Consider the following 20,898-nt stretch of genomic DNA (forward strand, 5'->3'; position numbering starts at 1 on the left):
ATCATAAATATAAAGATATTTTTTACATGCCAGCCACTCTGTACCTACACCATTTTCTTCAATTGAAGAAAGTTTCATAATAACCTGCTAACATAGTTTTTTAACATTCTGAAAAAATTTTTGTAGCTGTCTTTTTATCAAAAACTTTTCTACAAAAAATTTTCATGCAAATTGTCATGATGGCAACTTTATTTTTTAATTTTTTTTTTTTTTTAATTTTAACCGATTTCACTTTGAATGAGCCATATGCAATCAGCAATATTATATTAGAATGATTGACTTATAAATAAACTGAGGTTTTCTAGAATTCATAAGTTCCAGTTTTTTTAAAAATTCTATGGACAGCCACATCATTTCCTGTTTTCCTCTGTGCCATTAATTATTGTTGTCTTTTATACACATTATAATGTGAAAATACACATTATGACTAGATGTATAATGTCTGCGTTTTTTTTATTTGTGTTTTTTTTTTTTTTTTTTTTTTCATAAAAAGATTAGGATTACTTTTTTCTTGTTCCTAAGTTTTTTTTAATTTTTAGGTTTGGCAATATGTTGAGAGAGACAAATTGAAAACTGTTGTTGACAAACTTTTGTTTTCAAGGGATGATCTATTATCTCCATATATGAGGGGGAAAAAATTTCCTACAAAAAATATATCATTGTTAACACTAATGCACAATATAGTATATTTAGTTTGTAAATTATGTTAATCTGTTGGCTCTTATATCTTTCTTTATCACTATTTTGTATCCTGCTTTTAATTTTTTTAAAAAGTACTTTGCAAAATGCTTGTAAAATTTCTTTTTGATTATCATTCTTTTCTTTTTCAGTATTTTGTTTAGTATTAGATGTTATTTTTTTCACTTTTTTTATCATTATTTACATTTTATTGAATGTTCCTACTAAACATTTTATTCAAAATTAAATTTTGATTTGTTTAAATAACGTATAAATAGTTAAATAAAATAATTCCTCCAAAAATGAACTTTCAAAATGGGTTTTTGCATTGCAAAATAAAATAAAGACAGTTTCAATCTCTAAGTAATGCATTTTAATTAACGTGAAAGGCAATGGAAATTCATTTATGTTATTATTTTATATTATGTGAAGGAATGATTATTCATTTATGTTATGTAAAAGAATGATTATTCATTTACATTTTGTTATGTTGTTGAATAAAAAAAATTTTACATTTAAATTAGTTATGTTTAAAGCATTCTCTAAATAATTATTTACAAGCAATCCATTAGAATAAAATGTTTCAAAAGCAGCACTGACAAAACTTATTAAGCTAATGACTAAATTTTAAAATAATGTAATAATTTTAAAATTTATTGTTTGTGTTATGAAACTTATATCTTAACCCAGTGTAAGTAACATCAAAAGAAAATTTAGCTCATATTGTAAAATCAAGTACATAGTAATTTGTTAAAAAGAACGATTTGTGTAACATAAACTGCTTCTTAATTTGTAATTTAGTCGCTTACTTAATACATATTGAATACCTTCAAAATTAACATTAAAACACAAATTTATGCAATTTAATCTAAGTGCCAAAATTTTTCTTTTACTATTCTAGTTGTTTAAAAAATATTGTTCTATTGTTTGAATTTTTATGCTTGTTTGTAATTATTTTCAATTTATTTACTAGTTCTAACATAAATTTTTTCCTGTCTATTATGTACCTTTTTATAGCACCCCCCCCCCTCTGCCTTACTTGCCGACAACAACAACAAATGACTAAAGTATCTAAGTTTGCAATATAAGTTAATATTGTTTTACTGATGTTCATCGTAAACATTCCTCTCATTTATATCTAACTTTATGTGACAATGACCAAATTACATTATTTTTTTAACCAGTGATTTTGAAACAAATATATAATTGAATGTTATAATATGAATTAAGGTTTTCTTTTCCGTATTAAAATTAATTGAACTTACATCAAAATTTTTTGGTCATTTAAAAATTTGACATTGTGATTTTAAAATATTTTTGTATTTTTAAACTCAATGTTTCATCATCATCATACTTGGCATGACAGCCAAGGGTGGGCTAAGGAATTCTGAAGATCCTTTCAGACCAACCTATATTTTATCTGAATCACGTTTAAATCTGATTCCGCAGAATCGAGCCATTGTTTGACCTTTCAGTTAGTGAAGGGCTTTGACACAAAATTTACTTTACAGGATCTTTTTTATCCATTCTGGTAACAAACTAAGTGTTTAATGCTTTAAATTCATTGCTTAACTTTAAGAATATGATAGAATTAATCAAAATGAACATTTTTTTCTTTGAATTAGTTGAAAATCTGTTATCTAAATTTTGAGATAAGCTTTCATTCACAATTTTTTTTTTTTTTTTTTTTTGTTAACAATATCATGTGTGTTTATATTCATAACACATTCAGATCTGCTTAGTATGTTCCAAAATTATATAAATTTTTGCAATAATTCAAAATTGTTCCTTTTAAGCTCATTGTAATTTAATTTTAAGAAGTTTTAATTTTAAGAAGTCTTTTGAAGTTGCTGTCTGATTCTTTTTCTGACTGTTAAAGAATAATAAATAAAATTTATACTGTTATTTTTATTTTTAAAAAAAATGAACATATTTACTGAAATTTTCATCCGACATAATTTTTTTAATTCTAGAAACTTCTAATGAAATATAACATTCCATGTTTGAACTTTAAGCATAACATTAAATTAATACCTAGGTCTGTTTCATAATTCAAAGATCTATTTTGAAGTTAATGTTCATTATTATTTAAAGTCAAACATTATTTCAATGCTTTTAAAGTGTAGACTAATTTTAAACATGTGATCTATGTAAATGGGTTCATAAAAAAATTACCTTTGATGTTGTTTCAACCCTTCAGTATTTTTGAAATGCTTTATATTAATTGTATAAGTTTATTTTAATTTTTTTGTAAGAAAATATTTTGCTTTACTTTCTTTTTAGTGAACTAATTATTTAATATAATTTTGATATGCTTACACCTTATTCAAAATATTGAGAAGCACTATTCATAAAGAATTCTTCTTTATTGATTCGAAAGTCCTTTCTAAACCAAGACATCTTTTTCTTTTACCTTTTTCCAAGGAGAAAGATCTAAAAATACTCACAATAGCAACAGTGCAGACATTGGTCATTGCCTTTAAATATTACCCAAATTCCTTCAAATATTACCCATAGATTAAACAAATCTAATTTGCTGAAATTCCTCTTCTGCCAAGTATTCTACATTAACCAAAAAAAAATCCTTATTTTGATCTCTAACCCATCAATTTGTGGTGATTGATTCTATTAATTTTAGGCTATGAGTTTTATGCACCCTGTACGCTTGTTTTTGTCTATTTTACATATAAATTAAATCAAATCTGCATTTATACTTAATATGTATGTATCATATTTGTGAGTATAAAATATTTTTCTATGAAATAATTTAATGTGTGTTAATACGGTGTAATGACTTTATACATGTTGGTTTCAATGTACATTATTTTTATTTTATCTATTTTGTATATAAAGATAAATTTATTCTTAAAAAAGTCTTGTTTATTTTCTGTTTGTGAGTCTGTTACTAATTGTTCTTTTAAGTGTTTGATGTAATATACTACTTATGAATGATCATGAAAAAAATCGCAACATGTTTTAAAAAATTTCACCCGATTTTTTTAAACAATTTCAGTTTTTAAATAGTGTGATATAATGAGGATTCTGAAGGTAAGCCGCTGTTTACTAGTTTTAAGTATTATTTACTAAGTTAGATATATTAATTTTGGATTTTATCTCTATCTACTAATATGATATCTGATTTCAAGCCGATCTGCAAATATGGCAGAGCATAGATTCGATTGAGACGATGCCGAAATTATTTACATCCCAAATGCATCAGCTCATCTTGATACCCTGGAATCTTGTTTTATTCATATGAATGCTGATTCCCTTGTTAACGATATTAGTTCCTCACAGCATCTCACTAGCATGTGGAAATGCATTTTACCCTGATTTGTCTCTCTCAGCCACTATGATTTTTCAACTTTTTCTGTGTAAGACCGGAACTTCAGAGGATTTTCTAGTTTTTCTCAAGTTTATTCTTCTTTGGCAATTTCACATTTTATAATTCAAATCACTTTTGTTTCTTCTTGATCATGTCCGGTAATTTTTGAAAATGTCTACTGTGAGAAATATTCTTATATATATTTTGTTAATCTAAGCTTTAAATGAATGTTTAATTTTTTTTTTTTTAAATCTTAGATTTAAGCAGCATATTTTTAATAAGCTCTAAATTAAGTGACTATATTGTAATAATAATTGAATAGCATGTATAATTACAGTCACAGTTAATCATTTGATTTTTAGTAGTATTTTTTCTTTTTATGATTGCTTAGTTAATAGAAAATACTATAGATGTCTAGAAAAGTAAGAAAAGTTTTTATTTACATGAAAAAACAATATTTACATTCGCTTATGCTTAAATATTCTTTTCCGTGACTTCATGTATGTTTGTCATTTTGAATTCTCATTTCTTGCCAAATTTGAAAGTGGCACCAAGTCCATATTGAGGCTTGGATTTGAAGGTGTGGCCATCTACTCTAGCTATACCTCGTCCGTAAGTTGCTCCGACATCCAAACTCATGTCCTTTCTTTTACTTTGCCAAACTCTTGTTCCCAATCCTGCATTATACCCAACATTGAAGTTTTTCTTGTTGTTACCACCACCTGCAGCATCTAAGCTGAATTGAGGCTGTAATGAAAATTACAAGTTTATTAAAATGATGAGAAAAGTTTTATGAGTATTTGTATTAATATGGTAGTAAAAAATACTGGATTAATTCTTTAAGACATTTTTATTTACTTTGATGTAATGTATATAACAAAACAACTACTATAATCATAAACTCAAGAAAGAAAGACATATTTGTAAATTTCAATTACTTCTCCAGGTCATCATAGGTTTGTGTAAAATTTTAAATATATTTTAACTAAACTAAGAAATATTGGGAAAAAGGAAAAAACCTTGTTTAGATTTTTTTCTTCCAATTTTTCGATGTAAACTTTATTTTCTTTTTACTCAAGAAATTTTCCGGAATTTTGACTTGGGCTCACAATCACCCCTGGACTATGTAGTCTAAAAATGTTTTTAAAAAATATTTATTTCTTAATATTATTTTAGCATGCAAAAACAATTAACTGATTTATTCTCTTTTTGTTACCCTTTAATTAACATAAATACAAAGAATTTAAATTCAACTATTGAAAAGAGTAATAAATTAAAAGGTGAACTTTTCACAATGTATTTTAAAGTCTTAAATTAACATTATTTGAAAGAATTAACACTTAAGAACATGTTGCATTAAGGTATAAAAAAATATGCAAAAAAAAAAATAATAAATTTCACTGATGCTTTTGTTGTATAACAAAATTTTTTTGTATTTTATTGTTTTGTTTTTGATTTCACAAATTTTAAATGGCGCTTTCTCAAAGCAGTGTTTTGTCCTGCTTGTGGGCTCAACAACTTTTACGATTCTCGATCGAATTTATTTAAATGTATAACATATTTTTTGTTGCTCATAGTATTTTTTTTGTATTCACATTTCTTCAATAATGGTTAAACACTAAATTCTAACACGCTATGAATTTTCTGATAGCCTGAATTTATTATTTAAATAATCAAAGATATTTGAAACAAAATTCTTTGTACTATTATTAATATCATATTGTTTGAAAACTAAATGTATGAAAAAACACTTTGATTAGAACGGTGTACTGACTCACATTCTTACACCATAGACTTATATTATTAGTCAATGTCTTACACTAAAGAGAAAAATAATCTTTTTTTACTTATTTATATGATTTTTAACTATATGTTTCCTTTTAAATTGCGTAAGAATACCTTCCATTTTATGAAATAAGACAAAAATAAGAAGTGTTCTCTCAAAATTAAACCATATAATTTCTCAAATTAAATTGCTACCATGGATGATTTGTATGGAAACATGTTTTAAAGAATTTCTATGAGAGATTATTGTAAAATCTACCATAATAAATGATTTTAATTTTTAACCTATTTTACGCCAAGCATAGACATTTTTTAAAAAGCAGTATTATTTTCATTTAAATATGCTTAAATTATATTCTTTAAGTTTCGTGCATGAAAAATTCTATTTTATGTGAAAAATAAAATGCTGCGTATATGCACCATTGACCAAATCATTTAGTTGAACACTAGTTTTTTTATGAAATGTATTTTATTTTATTTACAGTACTTGCAACTTTAACCCATCATAAAATCATGTGATTAATCTCAAATAGAATAATTATACATTTTCCATAAGTCGAATTTAACAATAACTGTTTCAAGTTAGAGAACTAGAGTAGTTTAAAAATTTCCCCAACAGAAAGTGTTGAGTCCAATTGAATTACTAATTATTTTATCGATGTCTTCAAAACCATTGACAATAGCAGAAAAATATAATTAGGGAAAAATATTTATTGAGGTGGCGCGTTTATGGCCGAAAATGGGTAATTAATCAACTTTGCTGTGAGATATAATAAAAAGAAATCATTTAAGATAAAGGTAAACTAAGACAATAGGAAGATTTCGAAAATTTACTTTTACGTTAGTTTCCGTTAGTAATAATTCTCTTTTTCTTTGAGACTTAGAAAAGTCTATCATTAGAGATTTACCTATATTTCAAAATAAGTAAAAAATGTCTCTATATACTGTTTGTTTTTTATTTGATACAAAATATAGGTCCGTAATTTAGAGCAGATACATCTTTATAAAAAATTAAACCAAAACAGATAATCATGGAATTATATAAAAAGAAAGTTCTTATACAAACTTACCCTTCCTATTTTAGGTTCATCACAGTAAACTGAAAATGAAAAGATAATTTTATTAGAATGATTTGAATTAAGTTTATAATACCTATGTTAAACAACAGCAAACCATCTTTATTATCATTTTTTACGAAATTTCCCACTATTTATCTTCAAGCTAAATTACATACAAGTTATATTAAGTCTTAAATGATGTTTTTCCTCTCATCCTTAAAGCATTATTCTACTCAAAAAACTAAATTTAAACTTACCAGAAAATTTTGAATTTTCTTTAAAAAATCTCGATAGGTAAATGAAATCTCGCGAGGTTTGGAACGAGATATTCATGCAATAAATATGTCATCGAATACAAAAATTAATTGCCAGGATGATAAAGATAGGTTTATGTTTTCCTTCAGGTGTGTTTGTTATGTCTTAAACTAAGATTAAAGAGTTCATTTCAAATTTAAATCTCTTGTTCTTAATTGGGGCATAAGGATGCTAGGTTATGTCTAAAGAATAGTTTAAGTTCAAGCTATGAAAAGAAAATTCGCTCTACACTGTTTGGAGCTCCAGCAATCGTCTGCATCTGCTTAACTTATTTAAAGATAAGAAGGGGGGATATAAAACACCTACGTGTACACCTAATTGTAATATTTTTTTAAATAAAATTAAATTACCATTGAAGAAACAAAAGATAGAAATCAACGGCTCTTAATAATACAACTCGACAACAGTTTTCAATAAAACACGATTCCCCGTTACCTCTGTGATCATTCATCCTTTTTTTTTCCATTTTTTTTTTAAGGTCATCCTTTGCTTTTAATGCAATTTCATCTGCTTAGTAACATCATTTACGTTTGCCCATCCCAAATCTAGTGTTTTATTAATTATTTTCTACCTTCTAGAATTAAGAACTTTTGAAAGGTTTAGAACCCGGTCGCACCACGAGATTCACGGGTTCTTTTCCCCCATCAATGCAAGAAATTATTCAAACGTTATCAAGTGAATACGAACACCAAGGGAAAAAAAGTTACATCAAATCTGTTGGTTATAAATTACTAAAAATAAATGTGGCGTTACATTGAGAAATTTTAAACAAAACAACGTGCAAGTTTTTAATAAAAAATTAATTTACTTGGTAGCTTCGAGGGTTAATTCTCAGAAAATTAAATACAATTTTCATAAAGGGCATATTATAAATAAATTGTTTAGTAACTGAAATATCTTACCAAAAGCAACAATAACTGCTACAAGAAGAAAAAAAACAGTTCCAAGTTTCCTCATAATTTTTAAAAAAAAAAATTTTTTTAAAGTTCCAATAGCAGCTGAAAGAAATTTAACACTGCAACCGTTTCGATTACATATGATTTTTTGTTCAGCAAGCGTTCCATTTTTATACTTTGGATTTTATATTTACATAAAAAGTTAGACTTTGCTTATAAGGAAAATCTAAGATTTTCAATTTCCTAGAAACAGGAAGTCTTTTTTCCGTGGGGTTTTTTAATCTTCGGAAGTGAAACCTACTATCCTGCATCATTTTGCGAAATTGACAAGCTATCTGATTTATTGAGAAAATCGTCTGCACAACTTCCTTTTTTTTTCAGTTTAAGTGTAAAACGTTAAATAAATTGCAAAAAAATTAACATCGAACTAAACATTATCCTGGATTTTAACTACGAAATTAATTACCTAAACTAGTAAGCTGCTGTATTTATTTACAACAGAAATATATTCTGAAGAATTATTCGCCAATGAAATTTAATTTTAAAGAGGGAAAAAATAAGAAAATTTTTAACAAGTGATTTAGTAACTAAGAAAATCTTACCAATAGTTACTAAAACAGCTACGAGAAACATAACAGCACTGAAACTCCTCATGATATGTTTTTTCAATTCCAGCAAAAGATAGAATAAATTTGGCACTGCAACCGTAGTATGGATTTCGCATGATTCTTCTTCAAACAACGTTCCATATTTATACTGGAAATTTAATGTTTACATAAAAATTTAGTCTTTGTTGAAAAATTGGGAATTTTCAGTTTCCGAGAAAGCGGAAGTCTCTTCCTGCGGGGTTTTCCAAACCTTCGAAAGTGAAACTAGCTATCTCGCATTGTTTTACGAATTTGATGATCTGTTTGGTTTATGGCGAAAATCGTCTGCGTAGCTTCCTTTTTTTTCCAACTCTGTAATATTATCTCAGGACGAAGGATACTTAATAGATCATTCATCACATTTGATAGCTGGGATTTTTCGCAAAATCTGTTTAAAATTTGATGAATAAAATATTCTATTGCATGGAAGAATAGTGAATGCTCATTTTAGGTTGCTAACCTGTCTATGAACCTTAGTAAAGCTAAATTTGATTTTTCTTTCATTGTAAAAGACCTATTTCTGGCTTTGTTTAACTATAAGTCGCATAATTAAATTTTAGTCGGTGTTTCAAAATCACCACCCTTGATTATATGATTTTAGTACAATCGTTGAATATGAAATCAAGATTTGAAAATATTAAGGATCCCAAATTAATATTTTAAGAGTTATTTAAATATTAATTTAGTTACCAAATCAAATTAATTAGTTAAGTTAAACAAATTGTAATAAGAGTGGAAGAAACTTGGCGAACAAAGAGGAAACAAACCAGTTTGATTTCCTGGGGAAACTTAGAGGTGTTTCGAATCACCACCTGTAAGTTCTCTGTTTTCTCCAACAAATGAGCCAAGTTCTGATGTTCTCAATCCCGCCTTCCTTTGTAGTTTTTCGTTAGATTTTTAATTGTTTAGCGTTACTAATTTTTATTTTAATTTGCAACCCCTTTTTTAAATAATTAATTTCTTAGTTAATTTCGCTTCGTTTATTTTTTCTGTTTTGGCTTTTATTTAAGTTAACAACGTAATTCCATATATTTTTAACTTTACTATTTATGTTAATTAGAATTAAAGCTATGCAACAGAAACTTAAACATGCATACTAATTAAAATTTTCCTTATTCAATGCCTTTAATTTTTTTTAGAATCCATACAGAAAATAAAGTTTTAAAAAAAATAATCGAGGACTATCAGAATTTGTCCGATAGTTATCGCGGTCAATCTCAATAAAGATGGAATTGTAAGCCACAACCAATTAAGTTGAATGAAACTAAGAGATAAGTATTGAAAGGCTGAGTCTTTAAATGATTGGAATTCGAAGCCATAACGCGTGCTTATTAATATAATTAATGTTTATGAATAAATTAATATTTTCTAGTTTAAATACAATAATAATTATGAGTTGTGTAACACGGTTGTGCAATAAAATAATGTCGGCTGCGATTTAGTTGTTTTGAAAGCACTGAGATTTTTTTTTTTTTTTTTTCTGAATAAAAAAAGGCTTAACATGAAAATTTCACAAAAACGAAAATAATTTAATTTTGAATATTTTACAAATCTAGATCTTTTGAATGTATTGCACCGCTTTGAACGAAAAATAATAAATAAATACAACCAAATTCTGATACCATTTTTGCTGATTCTTTTGTAAAATGTTCCTCGTTTTATCATTTATCGGTAATTAACCATGAATTTGGTTTAGTGGTAAGGAAAAGTATAATTTTAAGAATTAAGTTAATTCTAAGAAGTTGGAGAAGTAAAAATTTGAGAGGAATACTCAAAGAAATATATATCTAAACAAATAAACAACTTCTTTTTTTTTAATAATTTAAGGATGAAAATCCCCTATGTTCAATGTAAGCCTCCTTAATACAACGCTTTATATCTTTTTTCGAACTTCTCATGTCTTACTCCCTCAAAATAATTCTTGAACTTGGTTAAAATAATTATTTTTCCACCTATCAACAAATCTATTCCAAAAAATTCTGGAAGTCTCACTGCACCAAAGAAAAGGGAGCTAATAGCTGAAATAGGTAGACAGAAAATACTGGATATGTAAAATAGTTAGTACTTGCAAAGAAAATAATAATAATATTTTTTAAAGATTTTTTTTATAAATTTAAGGGGAAATTCTCCCCTGAAAGCTTATTTGATACAACTGCTCATGTTTTAGAACTTTTCTTTTCCCTAGCCCCAAGGAGAATTTAAACGGTTAAAATTATCTTTTCCCCTTCTTATAAATCAAATTCATAACCATAAAGTTATCGAAAAGTAATAATGTTAGGTAAGGGGCACTCGAAAATGTGAAGCCAGGTGGTTATTTTACATAATCAACAAGAATGGTGCTCATGTTTTCTTTTCTTTCTTTCGTACTTTCTTTTCACTGTTATTATAACTACATAACTATAAGAAGTGTCAACCTATCACTTTATGTATGTTTCACTTCTTCTTCTATCAAGCATTAGACAAAAAGTCGTATTTTTTCTCAAGAACTATTTGACTGTTTTCGCTTAAATTTTGTATTTTGCCGTGTAAAATTAAATTCTTTAAGATGATGCAAAAATATTTATACCTTACAATTCAAAATTTTTTCGACTATTATTAAATAAAACAATTTTAAAAAAGTTTTTATAAACATTTATTTCTGGAATTATTTTTGGAGAAAAGAATTTTATAATTGTGTGCAAAAGTCTTTCAATTCGATTAATAAGTACTCGAGATATGTCGAAGTACGCAAAACGTAAAATTAACTTAAGTACTAGCTAAAACTAAAAGGGGTCCAAACTTTGCACCCCTCTTTCATCCAAGCTAATGCCAAAGAATATATAGGGGAGAAGAAGGAAAACCTGCTGTGGGATGTTCGAGCACTGCAGGAAAAGCAACCGTAAGGAGCGAAAGGGAACAGAACTTGTTCCAGGGTGATGAGAACTTGTTTGGAGGGGAGTAGGGCAATCTGCTATTAGAATATGTTTAAATAAATTATTTCTTTTACTGCTTTTTTTTTTTAAATCCTCAGCATTATGAGTTTTTAATATGGGCAATACTACAAATTTTACTAATTATTTTGTTTTTAAATGTCTTTTTATGTATTGTTTTTAAATGTCTTTTTATGTATTGTTTTTAAATGTCTTTTTACGTATTGTTTTTAAATGTCTTTTTATGTATTGTTTTTAAATGTCTTTTTATGTATTGTTTTTAAATGCCTTTTTATGTTAATTCTACAGTTTACATTATATTATAAATAAATGTGAGCAATAACACATTTCATAAGTTATTATTTAATCAAAATTTTTCCTTTGAAGATTTATTTTTATCAAGAAATAAGAATAGTAGTTAATATGAATTAAGTTGAAGCATTGCAATGAAAACAAATTTTATAGCACAAGAAGTTTATTTGCAAGAAGCAGTACATGCACAATATATATACAATAAACATAAATACATAGTTAATAAAAAAAAGACAGTTATATAAAAAAAAATTTCTAAATTAAAAATTTCTCATGAACATTTAATAGCATTTAATAGATTTCATATAATATATATAGAAAATTACTATTTTAAAAAGAATATTTTTACATGGAATTGTGATATCAATTGAAAACTGAATGGAAATATGTATGGAAAAATATTCAGGATCAGAAATTTATGACAATTGCTTTAATAAATAAAAATTATAACTGATCTAAATTAAACAAAAGTTACTCATCCACTACAAATTAAACAAGAAAGTTAAATTTTAAAGAAAAAATGGATGTAAATGAAAATGAATGTTTCATCAATTATAAATACAAATATTACTTGGTAAAAATGCATCAAACCAAATTTTAGAAATGCATGTTAATTTTAATCAATTGAGCAATAAACAGTGTAAATTATCTAATTAAATACTGCAGAATTAGCTGATTAAATACCCAGATTACGGCTACCCCCTATATTTCGGGGGTGGAAAAAAAACATTTATTCAGAAAAAGTATGTTTTTGTGTCTGATTTCGATTAAAATATCGTCTGCACTAACTAATGAGCATATTTGAAGTCGTCATTTCGAACCATTAAGATTGAGTCCTAAAACTTGAAAATCTAATTATTAAATTAAAAATAAATCAAAGTATTCTTTATATATTTTTTTTCGCATTGTAAATTGAATATGTAAATACTAAAACAAGCAAAAACGATATTTAACTGCAAAATGTATGAAATATTACCGTGGTTTTTTATTTAATGCACCACTACATAATAAAGACGAGAATCATAACTGTTACTTCTGGCAGTTAACGTTGATGAGATGGTAATAATAAATTTAACTATAATTTTCACCTGGAATTCAAGGACATTAAGAAGAAAAATCGAATTCGCTGCAATAACGACATAATTTTTCACTCTTACTGAAAAGGAAAATCCCGGTTACAGTCATTGTTCGTAGTTCAGAAACTGAAAATTCCCCTATTGTTTTAGAATAAAAATAAACAATGAGTCTCATGACATAAAATAGGGTTTCACTTTCATATAAAAATCACACAAAAACGAATAATTTCAACAAATTAATAACATTTCGACTAGAAGATCATCATGAAAACTTTCAGTGCTATTCTGTTCTTTGCATCTGTTCTAATCTTGCAAGGTAAGTTGCTTTTAAATAATGCTTTATTTTTTAAACAATATTTATATTTTCTATAATTTATTGTTTTATGTCATTAAAAATTTTCGTTAACAATAATTCAATCTAAAAGATTTAATTAAAATATTTTATTTTTATCTTATGACCGACGTTGAAAAGTCGACCTGATTCTGGAGTTCAACTCCGTAACCTTGTAATTTTGTACCCAACCCAGAAGACAAGGGAATTTCTAGATAAAGCATTAGAACAAACTAGCCTTCGTGGAGGACTTTTTGATGGAACTAACCCGCATTTACGCTGCATGGAGAGGAAAACCAATTAAAACCTCACACGGTTAGCCCAATAGCAAGGCGATTCTAATCAATTAGTATTGTTATCATTTAGACGTTGCAATGACAATACTTAACTGAAATATATCGTGATACAACTTGACTACTTACAATAAATATCGAATACGATAATGATGAAAATATTATAGATAACGATCATTACCAATTAAGACAAATATCAGAAACCATAATACCGTGAAAATAATTTATATCCATGATTATCATATATGATATTATCACGATCATTATCAGCTATGATAAATATCGAATTTGCTATTATTGTGAATATTAATGACAACTTTAATTATCAAGTAAATATTATCGTGAGTGTTAATAAAATTAATTTTTATATAAAAAAATAAAAGTAAAATTATTGATTTAAGTAAAAGTTGAAGTAAACTAGTTAAATTGACGACATTTCGTGTAATATCGCCATTTCTTTACGATATATTGCAATGTTAAAATAAAAGTGCAAATTTTTCAGCTGCACTTGTGCTTTGTAAATTAATAACTGCTTGAAATTAATTAGATGTAAATACCTACGTTATCATGATTTCATACCTACATGTTTTCACGATTTCCGGAAAATAAACCAAATATAACCTTACATTTTATGCATTAATGTGAAAAATTTTATGAAATTATTTGTTGATGAACTCAATATTATTTTAAATTTTTTTTTAAAAAATTGTGTATAGTATATTCACAAAACCCAAGCTCGTAGGGCCCTAATTTACTTTTTAGAATTAAATGTTTCGAATAGTAAATATATTGTAATGGTAAACTTTTATTTTCAAAATATATGCATAGTATTTGTAACAAAAGTACGCAATTTCAAACATTATTTATTAATTTAAAAGTTGTACATGCAGGTCATAATAAATATTGTGCTCTTTTCAAACAAACAAAAATAATAAATAATAAAATTATACTCTAAGATTATTTCTGTCCTTTTTTTCACTGACTGAACCGTAGTTAATTTTTAGATATAAGCTATTGAGAGAAAAACCATACATACCAAGTAATTGAAATACATAAGGCAAAATTAGGAAATTTTGTTAAGGCTAGAAGTAAAAATATTTTTAATAGCCACTAGTGGCATTTTTTAGTAGCCACATTTCTAAAATTAAAAATTATGAATTAGTAAAAAAATATTTATCTCATTAATGTAAAACATTTCTCAAAATATGGTAATTGCTTCAGGGTTCATTTCTAAAAAGAGGAAAAATTTTCATGACCTCTTCAAATAGATTTATGTAAAATTTACAAATTTTCAATAACATTTTTAACTAATATAACTTAAGGTTTGAGTTTTTGAACCAATAATGCAACATAAAATTTATATTTATTAACAAACATAAAATTTTTCATTTGCAAAATAAATTTAAAATAATTGCAATCATAATGACGAAATTAATGATGAATGATCATAATAAAAAAAAAATTTAAATACTAACGATCATAAATTTAAAAAAAAAGTAAGATGAAATTAGCTTTATATCACGTAAAACTTTTGATAAACACATTTATAGTTCCTTGATATTTTGAAGCAACTTAAAATAAACTGAACGTTCCAGGAATGATTTGATTTGATTTTATAACAGCCGTTGAACAGCCGACCCGTTTCTGAGTTTACGACTATCAATATTCAACACCGTAGTCTTGTAATTTTAAACCCAGAAGACAAGAGAACTCCTGCATCAAACATTGAGACAAGCCCTTGAGAAGGACTTTTTGATGGAACTAATCCGCATTTACGTTACATGGAATAGAATACCTCGAAAACATCCCACGATTAGCCCGACGGCATGGAGCTTCTTGCCCGTGGTCGGGTGCAGAATTCGAATCAACCAGCCAGGGCTGGGATTCGAAACTTGGTCATCTCATTGGAAGGCAAATGCTCAATCCCCTGAGCCACCGGGACTCTTCCGGGAATGAGTACAACTTTCCAGTGATATAAATAATGTGAGAAATTGAAAGTATTTTTAAGCACGTAGGGTGCATTTTCGGCATAAATGTACCTCAAGTGGAGATTAGCAAAACAATTTTTAATTGCCATTTTTTTTATATTTAGTCGCCCTACGATTGGTGGTGACCTTAATTCTGCCCTGTATTAAAAGGACACCAATAAGTTAAAGTAGTTTATACTCTCCTTTATGCTGAAAACTATATATATGTACTTAAAAAGTGGTAGTAATCATCAGTCCCACGACGAAATTCAACTAATGAGATTTCCTCACTTAGAATTAAAGATACGCGAAATATTATCTAAGTGCTTTGTGAATAATTGTTATACAACTATATTGTTTTGTTCGTGTTTATAATTTTCTATTTCTTTTCAGTTATATGCGATGATAAGAATCCAGAACCTAAAGTAGGAGAGGTAAAGTAGCATTATATATATTGTCTGTCTAAATATTAACAAATATAATTTATAATATAAGTAGTTCACTAATTTAAATCTCAAAAAACAGACGTATTTCAGAAATTGTTTGTCCGTAAAAAAAAATTCACGATTTTTTTTTCAAGGCATTAACGTATGATTTTACAGTATTTGACAGTCTTTTATAAAAATAAAGCACTACTTTATACGCAGAGTTCATGTAAATTTAGTTGCTCTCGTCAAATACTAACTGTTGTACTAATAATTTTATAACCACAAGTTGTACTTACAATTTAATTAACTTTTCTAAAACGGTAAAATGATAAAATTCTTTCATTTTTCTTTAGTTTGCTAGGTACGGGAATTTTGACTCTTTTTCAAGCATATTACCTAAAGATAATTTTTTGAAAGCAAAAGTTTAACATAAAATCTTTATTGCGAAGTATTTCCTTCAATTTTTTTTTCGACTACGGAACCCTAAATAATCAACTTTCTTTCGGCGGAACCCCAACTTTATAAATAATGTTTAAGTTGATTTTGAACGTAGCCTGTAAAAGACTATGCTTAACATATTTAATTAGGAATGAAGATTTTTCATCGTTTCATATCATTAATAATCTTAAATTAAGTTTAATGTCCGACTGTTAAATTTGCAGTCCTTGTGCTGCATCTAGTTTAGTTATGAATTTATTTCTGGCGTATATACATAAGCTGAAAATGAATAAAATATTCCGAATTATGGTTTGCTTCAAAATGAATACTTTGAAGAACTACTATAAACGTTGAAAACGTTAAGGAAACATATTTCTTTATTAAGAATTTAATTATTTTATTTTGATTCAAAAAGCGAGATGGGAAATACTTGTCAGAGAATCGGGCGAGAGATCTGGATCTAGACTAGCAAAATCACCAATAATTTTATTAAAAATTTGATGTACTGCAATTGGAAAAATAAGAAAGACAATTAAATATTATATTAATTTATTGCGCCACATTTAAAATACATGTACAACCAATTTCTAACAAAAACCAGTCTCGTTCTGTAATCTGTCAAACATCATGACCGACAAAACTGGAGTCCTTTTCGCGTTCTTTGCTCTCCAATGCCCATTACCTAACCAAAAACCTAGCTCCTATGTCCGGTTAATTTTTTTATTTTTTTAAAACCATGCTAGTTGTAAATGGTTTAAAAAAAACATGTAGTTTTGTATTCATTGTTTTATAACCATATTACTTTTAAACGGTTTCAAAACCGTAAATGTTGATTGTTAATCGTAAAAAAAATTGCCAAAATTTTCTTTACCGTAAAATTTACGGTTAATCGAACGGACAGACTGCTTCCGGGTATTTTATCATAATTTTGGAATGAAAAATGTGTGACAGTGCATTTATGGTATTCAAACATATTTTATTATTTTTAAATATATAGCCTCAATACAGCTTGCAAGCAGCAGGTGGTGGAAATAATGCGAAAAACTTCAATTTGGGTTACAATGCTGGAGTCGGTACTCGAGTCTGGGAAAGCAAAAAGAAAGACATGAGTCTGGACCTCGGAGTTTCATATGGACGAGGTATCGCACGAGTGGATGGCCATACGTACAAGTCTGAACCTAAATATGGTTTTGGCGGAACTTTCAGATTTGGCAAGAAACGATGATCACTGAAAAATATCCCACACTTAAAAGAAAAATTGTTAACAGGAAGTTTGTATCCATAAAAATAAATGATGAAAAATCTGAGCACTTTCTTATTTGTTTTGGAAGATAAGCAATTTTTCTTTTAATAGATATACTATTCCTTTGAGACCCAAGCTTCAAATAACAGCAGATTTTTATTTAGAAATATCTAACTTAGAGATCGATAACGAACAACGACTATCGTTACCTTTTAGTTGTGATTATCTTTTGAAAATTTTATTTTGCGTTACAATAATCATAGTAAAAAAAAATTTTATTTGAATAAAATCGTAATACTTAGCCTGCTTTATTGTTTTATAACAAATAAATTTATTTGTATTATACTTATAATTTTTATTTATTTATGAACTTATTTATGTACTTATTTATTTATTTGCTTTTTTCAACCCCCAAATTATTATTTTTTTTTTTTTTATATCTCAAAAACAAAAACTTTTCCAAATAGTAAAATTAAGCATACAAGCTAATAATTTTTATCAATAGATGGCAGCACATTTGAATTTAGTAATATTTTGCAGTTTTTGTTGCTTTTTAACTCACTTTAGTCCGAAGCAGGATTACTACAAAACTAGGATTTGCTAATTCACTCAGTCATTTGCCACTGATGCAGTCCTGCCTTTTGGTACTTAATTAATAGTTGCGACATATTTTCTTGTTGATTCTTTTTCTGAAGAAAAGATAATAGAAAACGAATTTATTCTAAGCATCAATTTTATCCCCCTTTCGCGAGTTTGATGACTAATTTAATAGAACTACAAATCATGAAAAGATGCTAAGCAAATATTTAAGTGGCGAATTTGGATTGTAACTTTCCAATGGAAATTAATCAACAATCAAAAGAGGAGAAACAAAAATAAAAGTTTTAATAACAGTGCTAATGTATAAATTTTTTATTATAATTTTCTTAAGAGATGGCAGCACACAAAAATAATTATAATATATTTTGCCAGAAATTATCGTCAGGCTTACCGAGCGATTACTTCCTAACGAATTTTAAGATTTCGCTGAATTCAACTAATGTATGCAGTTTTAGAACTTTATATTGTAATATACCTTGCAAGGTACAAAAACTTATGTATTCTGCAACATAAAAAGAGAATTTATAGTGTCCAATTCAATTTGAATAAAACACAAACTTACTAAAAGATCTAACGCCATCCTGCTTTTTGCACTAACACTTAAAGCAATATTAAGTACCTAACCAATTTTGTTTTGCCCTTTTCTGATTATTATATATATTTTAATAAAACAATTTAGTTTTCATTCCCTATTATTTTACATGTATCGAAAGATAGTGCCAAATAATAAAAATATCCATCATCAATTAATTTGTGAAAATTAAATTAAGCGTATTTCGAATTCACGAAAAAAAACTTTCGAAAACTATCACGAAAAAAAACTTTTCCAATATATTTCATTTATGAACCCAAGTCATTGATGATGAAATCGCAATTTTTAGCAATATTTATATATTAAATTTAAAAAAATTCCGAAAGCTTCATGGAGAAAAAGAAGAAAAAAATTCAGAAAAACTGAAAAATGTTAAAAGAAGTGCAAAATTTAATTTTATAATAGATATTAAAAAATATAACTTTTTCAATTGTATTTAGGAAATATTTTCTAAATACAAATTAATTAAATAATGCAAAGTACTAAAAATTTTCTTATGAACATCAGAATTAATTAAGAGTTAAAATTAATTAATATAGAATTGAGTTATTGGACTGTTATTGGAAATTTCCTCACAATTACTTTCCGTGTGTTTTGCTTCACGATGACTGGATGAAATATTGGTTAGACCTGTGACACTATCAAAATTTTTCGAAATTTTAAGTCTAAAAATAATAATAATTAATCAAATAATAATAATTAATTTTTCCAAACTATTTCTTGGTTTTAAAAAACTGCTGAGTGTTTCTAATTAATATTGTCTACATTAAAAATATTTTTTTTTTTTAGAGAATATCATATTTTAAATGTATACTGTTTCTTTATTAGTTTAGTTTTAAACAATTTCCCCAGATGGCACAATGGAATATTTGTGTTCAGTAAAATGATAAGAGTTTGCCTCAGTAGCGCTATCTATATGTTGTAGATGAAACAATATCCCCTGTAATATTGTTTCATCTATAAAGAAGAACAGTATCCTCTGTATATGGGTCATTCTCACAAAAACTGTCATTTTTCGGTTCATAAAATCCCAAAAAAATAAAATGAATAAAAAGCTCTGAAACTTTTTTTATTAATAGAAATATGTAATGGCATCATAAAGAAAATATATATCCTTTAAATTATACTTAATATTTAAATTAATTAATTAATTTCACTATTTGAAAAGTGAGGGAATGACATTGATAGTGAGGGAATGATATTTTATTTCAATACATGTTTTTCTCTCAGTTACAGCTACCTCAAGTTTGAAAATGATAACATATTAAGTATATCTATTACTTATTATAATTTAGTTTTATATATTTAATAGTTTTTACAGGTTTGGGAAATAAAATTGGCTGGCACGATTGTCACATGGAATGGGTGGTAGAATTTTTTTTTATGTCTGTGTTTGTGTATTTATGTATGTCTTTTGGAAAGGGCCATTTTTATTTTCCTGCATTTGTGGGAGCCATTACATCAATTGTTACATTTTTTGAATGTAAGATCTTTACTTCTGCGGTATTTTAATTTTACATGTTACAAACAAACTTAATTAATGATTTACTGTTTTTTTCTCTTTGTATAAAATGCCTTAGATTCTATGTATTCAAATTTAAAAATATATGATTGGTAGGTTTTTATGTTAATCTTTAACATCTGTACTACGTATTTTAACAAGATTTATTAAAATATTTGAAGATGGAAAATGTATTTATGTGTGAAAGTGATACCTTATTTTTCTTGATGAAGTTTGACAAAGTAAAATTTTATTTCAAAAGGGCTAGAAAAAAATATCTTATGCAAAATATATATTTTTGAAAGTTCTTTATAGTTACTGCTTTTTGATTTAAAAAAAAACTGTCTGGTTATTTTTTGCGCAAAGATTTTAAATTTTGGACTCCTTGGATACTCCTTGGATTTCTTCTTCTGATCTCTGTTTGAACCCTGCCTATTTTATAAGTTCCCAAATTATAATGTTCACACAAAATTGATGCATCACATGCAAAACACGAAAGAGAGC

At 26.8% G+C, this 20,898-nt stretch overlaps 3 protein-coding genes across 7 annotated transcripts in view; 2 read left to right on the plus strand and 1 right to left on the minus strand.

The window, feature by feature from the left end:
- Positions 1–2,369, plus strand: part of IKKepsilon (I-kappaB kinase epsilon) — a 48,175-nt gene extending 45,806 nt beyond the window's left edge. For all 4 annotated transcript variants that reach the window (XM_071184520.1, XM_071184522.2, XM_071184523.1 and 1 more), the window contains exon 21: positions 540–2,369. In XM_071184520.1, coding sequence (XP_071040621.1) covers positions 540–570 — 31 coding nt within the window. In that variant the 3' untranslated portion in view covers positions 571–2,369. The remainder of the gene's footprint in view (positions 1–539) is intronic.
- A 2,047-nt stretch (positions 2,370–4,416) lies between these two features.
- On the minus strand, positions 4,417–8,772 carry LOC107450436 (uncharacterized). Of its 2 annotated transcripts, none has more exons than XM_016066225.4 (3): positions 8,660–8,772; positions 6,859–6,887; positions 4,417–4,750 (listed from the first exon to the last, which is right to left on the minus strand). In XM_016066225.4, the coding sequence occupies exons 1-3, from the start codon at positions 8,709–8,711 to the stop codon at positions 4,526–4,528; spliced, it is 306 nt and encodes a 101-aa protein (XP_015921711.1). In that variant the 5' UTR covers positions 8,712–8,772; the 3' UTR covers positions 4,417–4,525. The 2 variants fall into 2 exon arrangements, with proteins under 2 accessions (XP_015921711.1, XP_015921710.1); XM_016066224.4 differs by lacking the exon at positions 8,660–8,772 and adding an exon at positions 8,064–8,196.
- Positions 8,773–13,178: 4,406 nt separating this feature from the next.
- On the plus strand, positions 13,179–17,765 carry LOC107450444 (uncharacterized). Its single transcript, XM_016066229.4, has 3 exons — positions 13,179–13,317; positions 15,986–16,026; positions 17,456–17,765. Exons 1-3 carry the CDS (start codon positions 13,266–13,268, stop codon positions 17,681–17,683), a joined length of 321 nt encoding a protein of 106 aa, XP_015921715.1. The 5' UTR covers positions 13,179–13,265; the 3' UTR covers positions 17,684–17,765.
- Positions 17,766–20,898: the final 3,133 nt, after the last annotated feature.

Source organism: Parasteatoda tepidariorum, chromosome 10 (assembly GCF_982258835.1).
Source record: "Parasteatoda tepidariorum strain Cologne lab strain chromosome 10, Ptep-v5.0, whole genome shotgun sequence".
Classification (NCBI taxonomy): domain Eukaryota; kingdom Metazoa; phylum Arthropoda; class Arachnida; order Araneae; family Theridiidae; genus Parasteatoda; species Parasteatoda tepidariorum.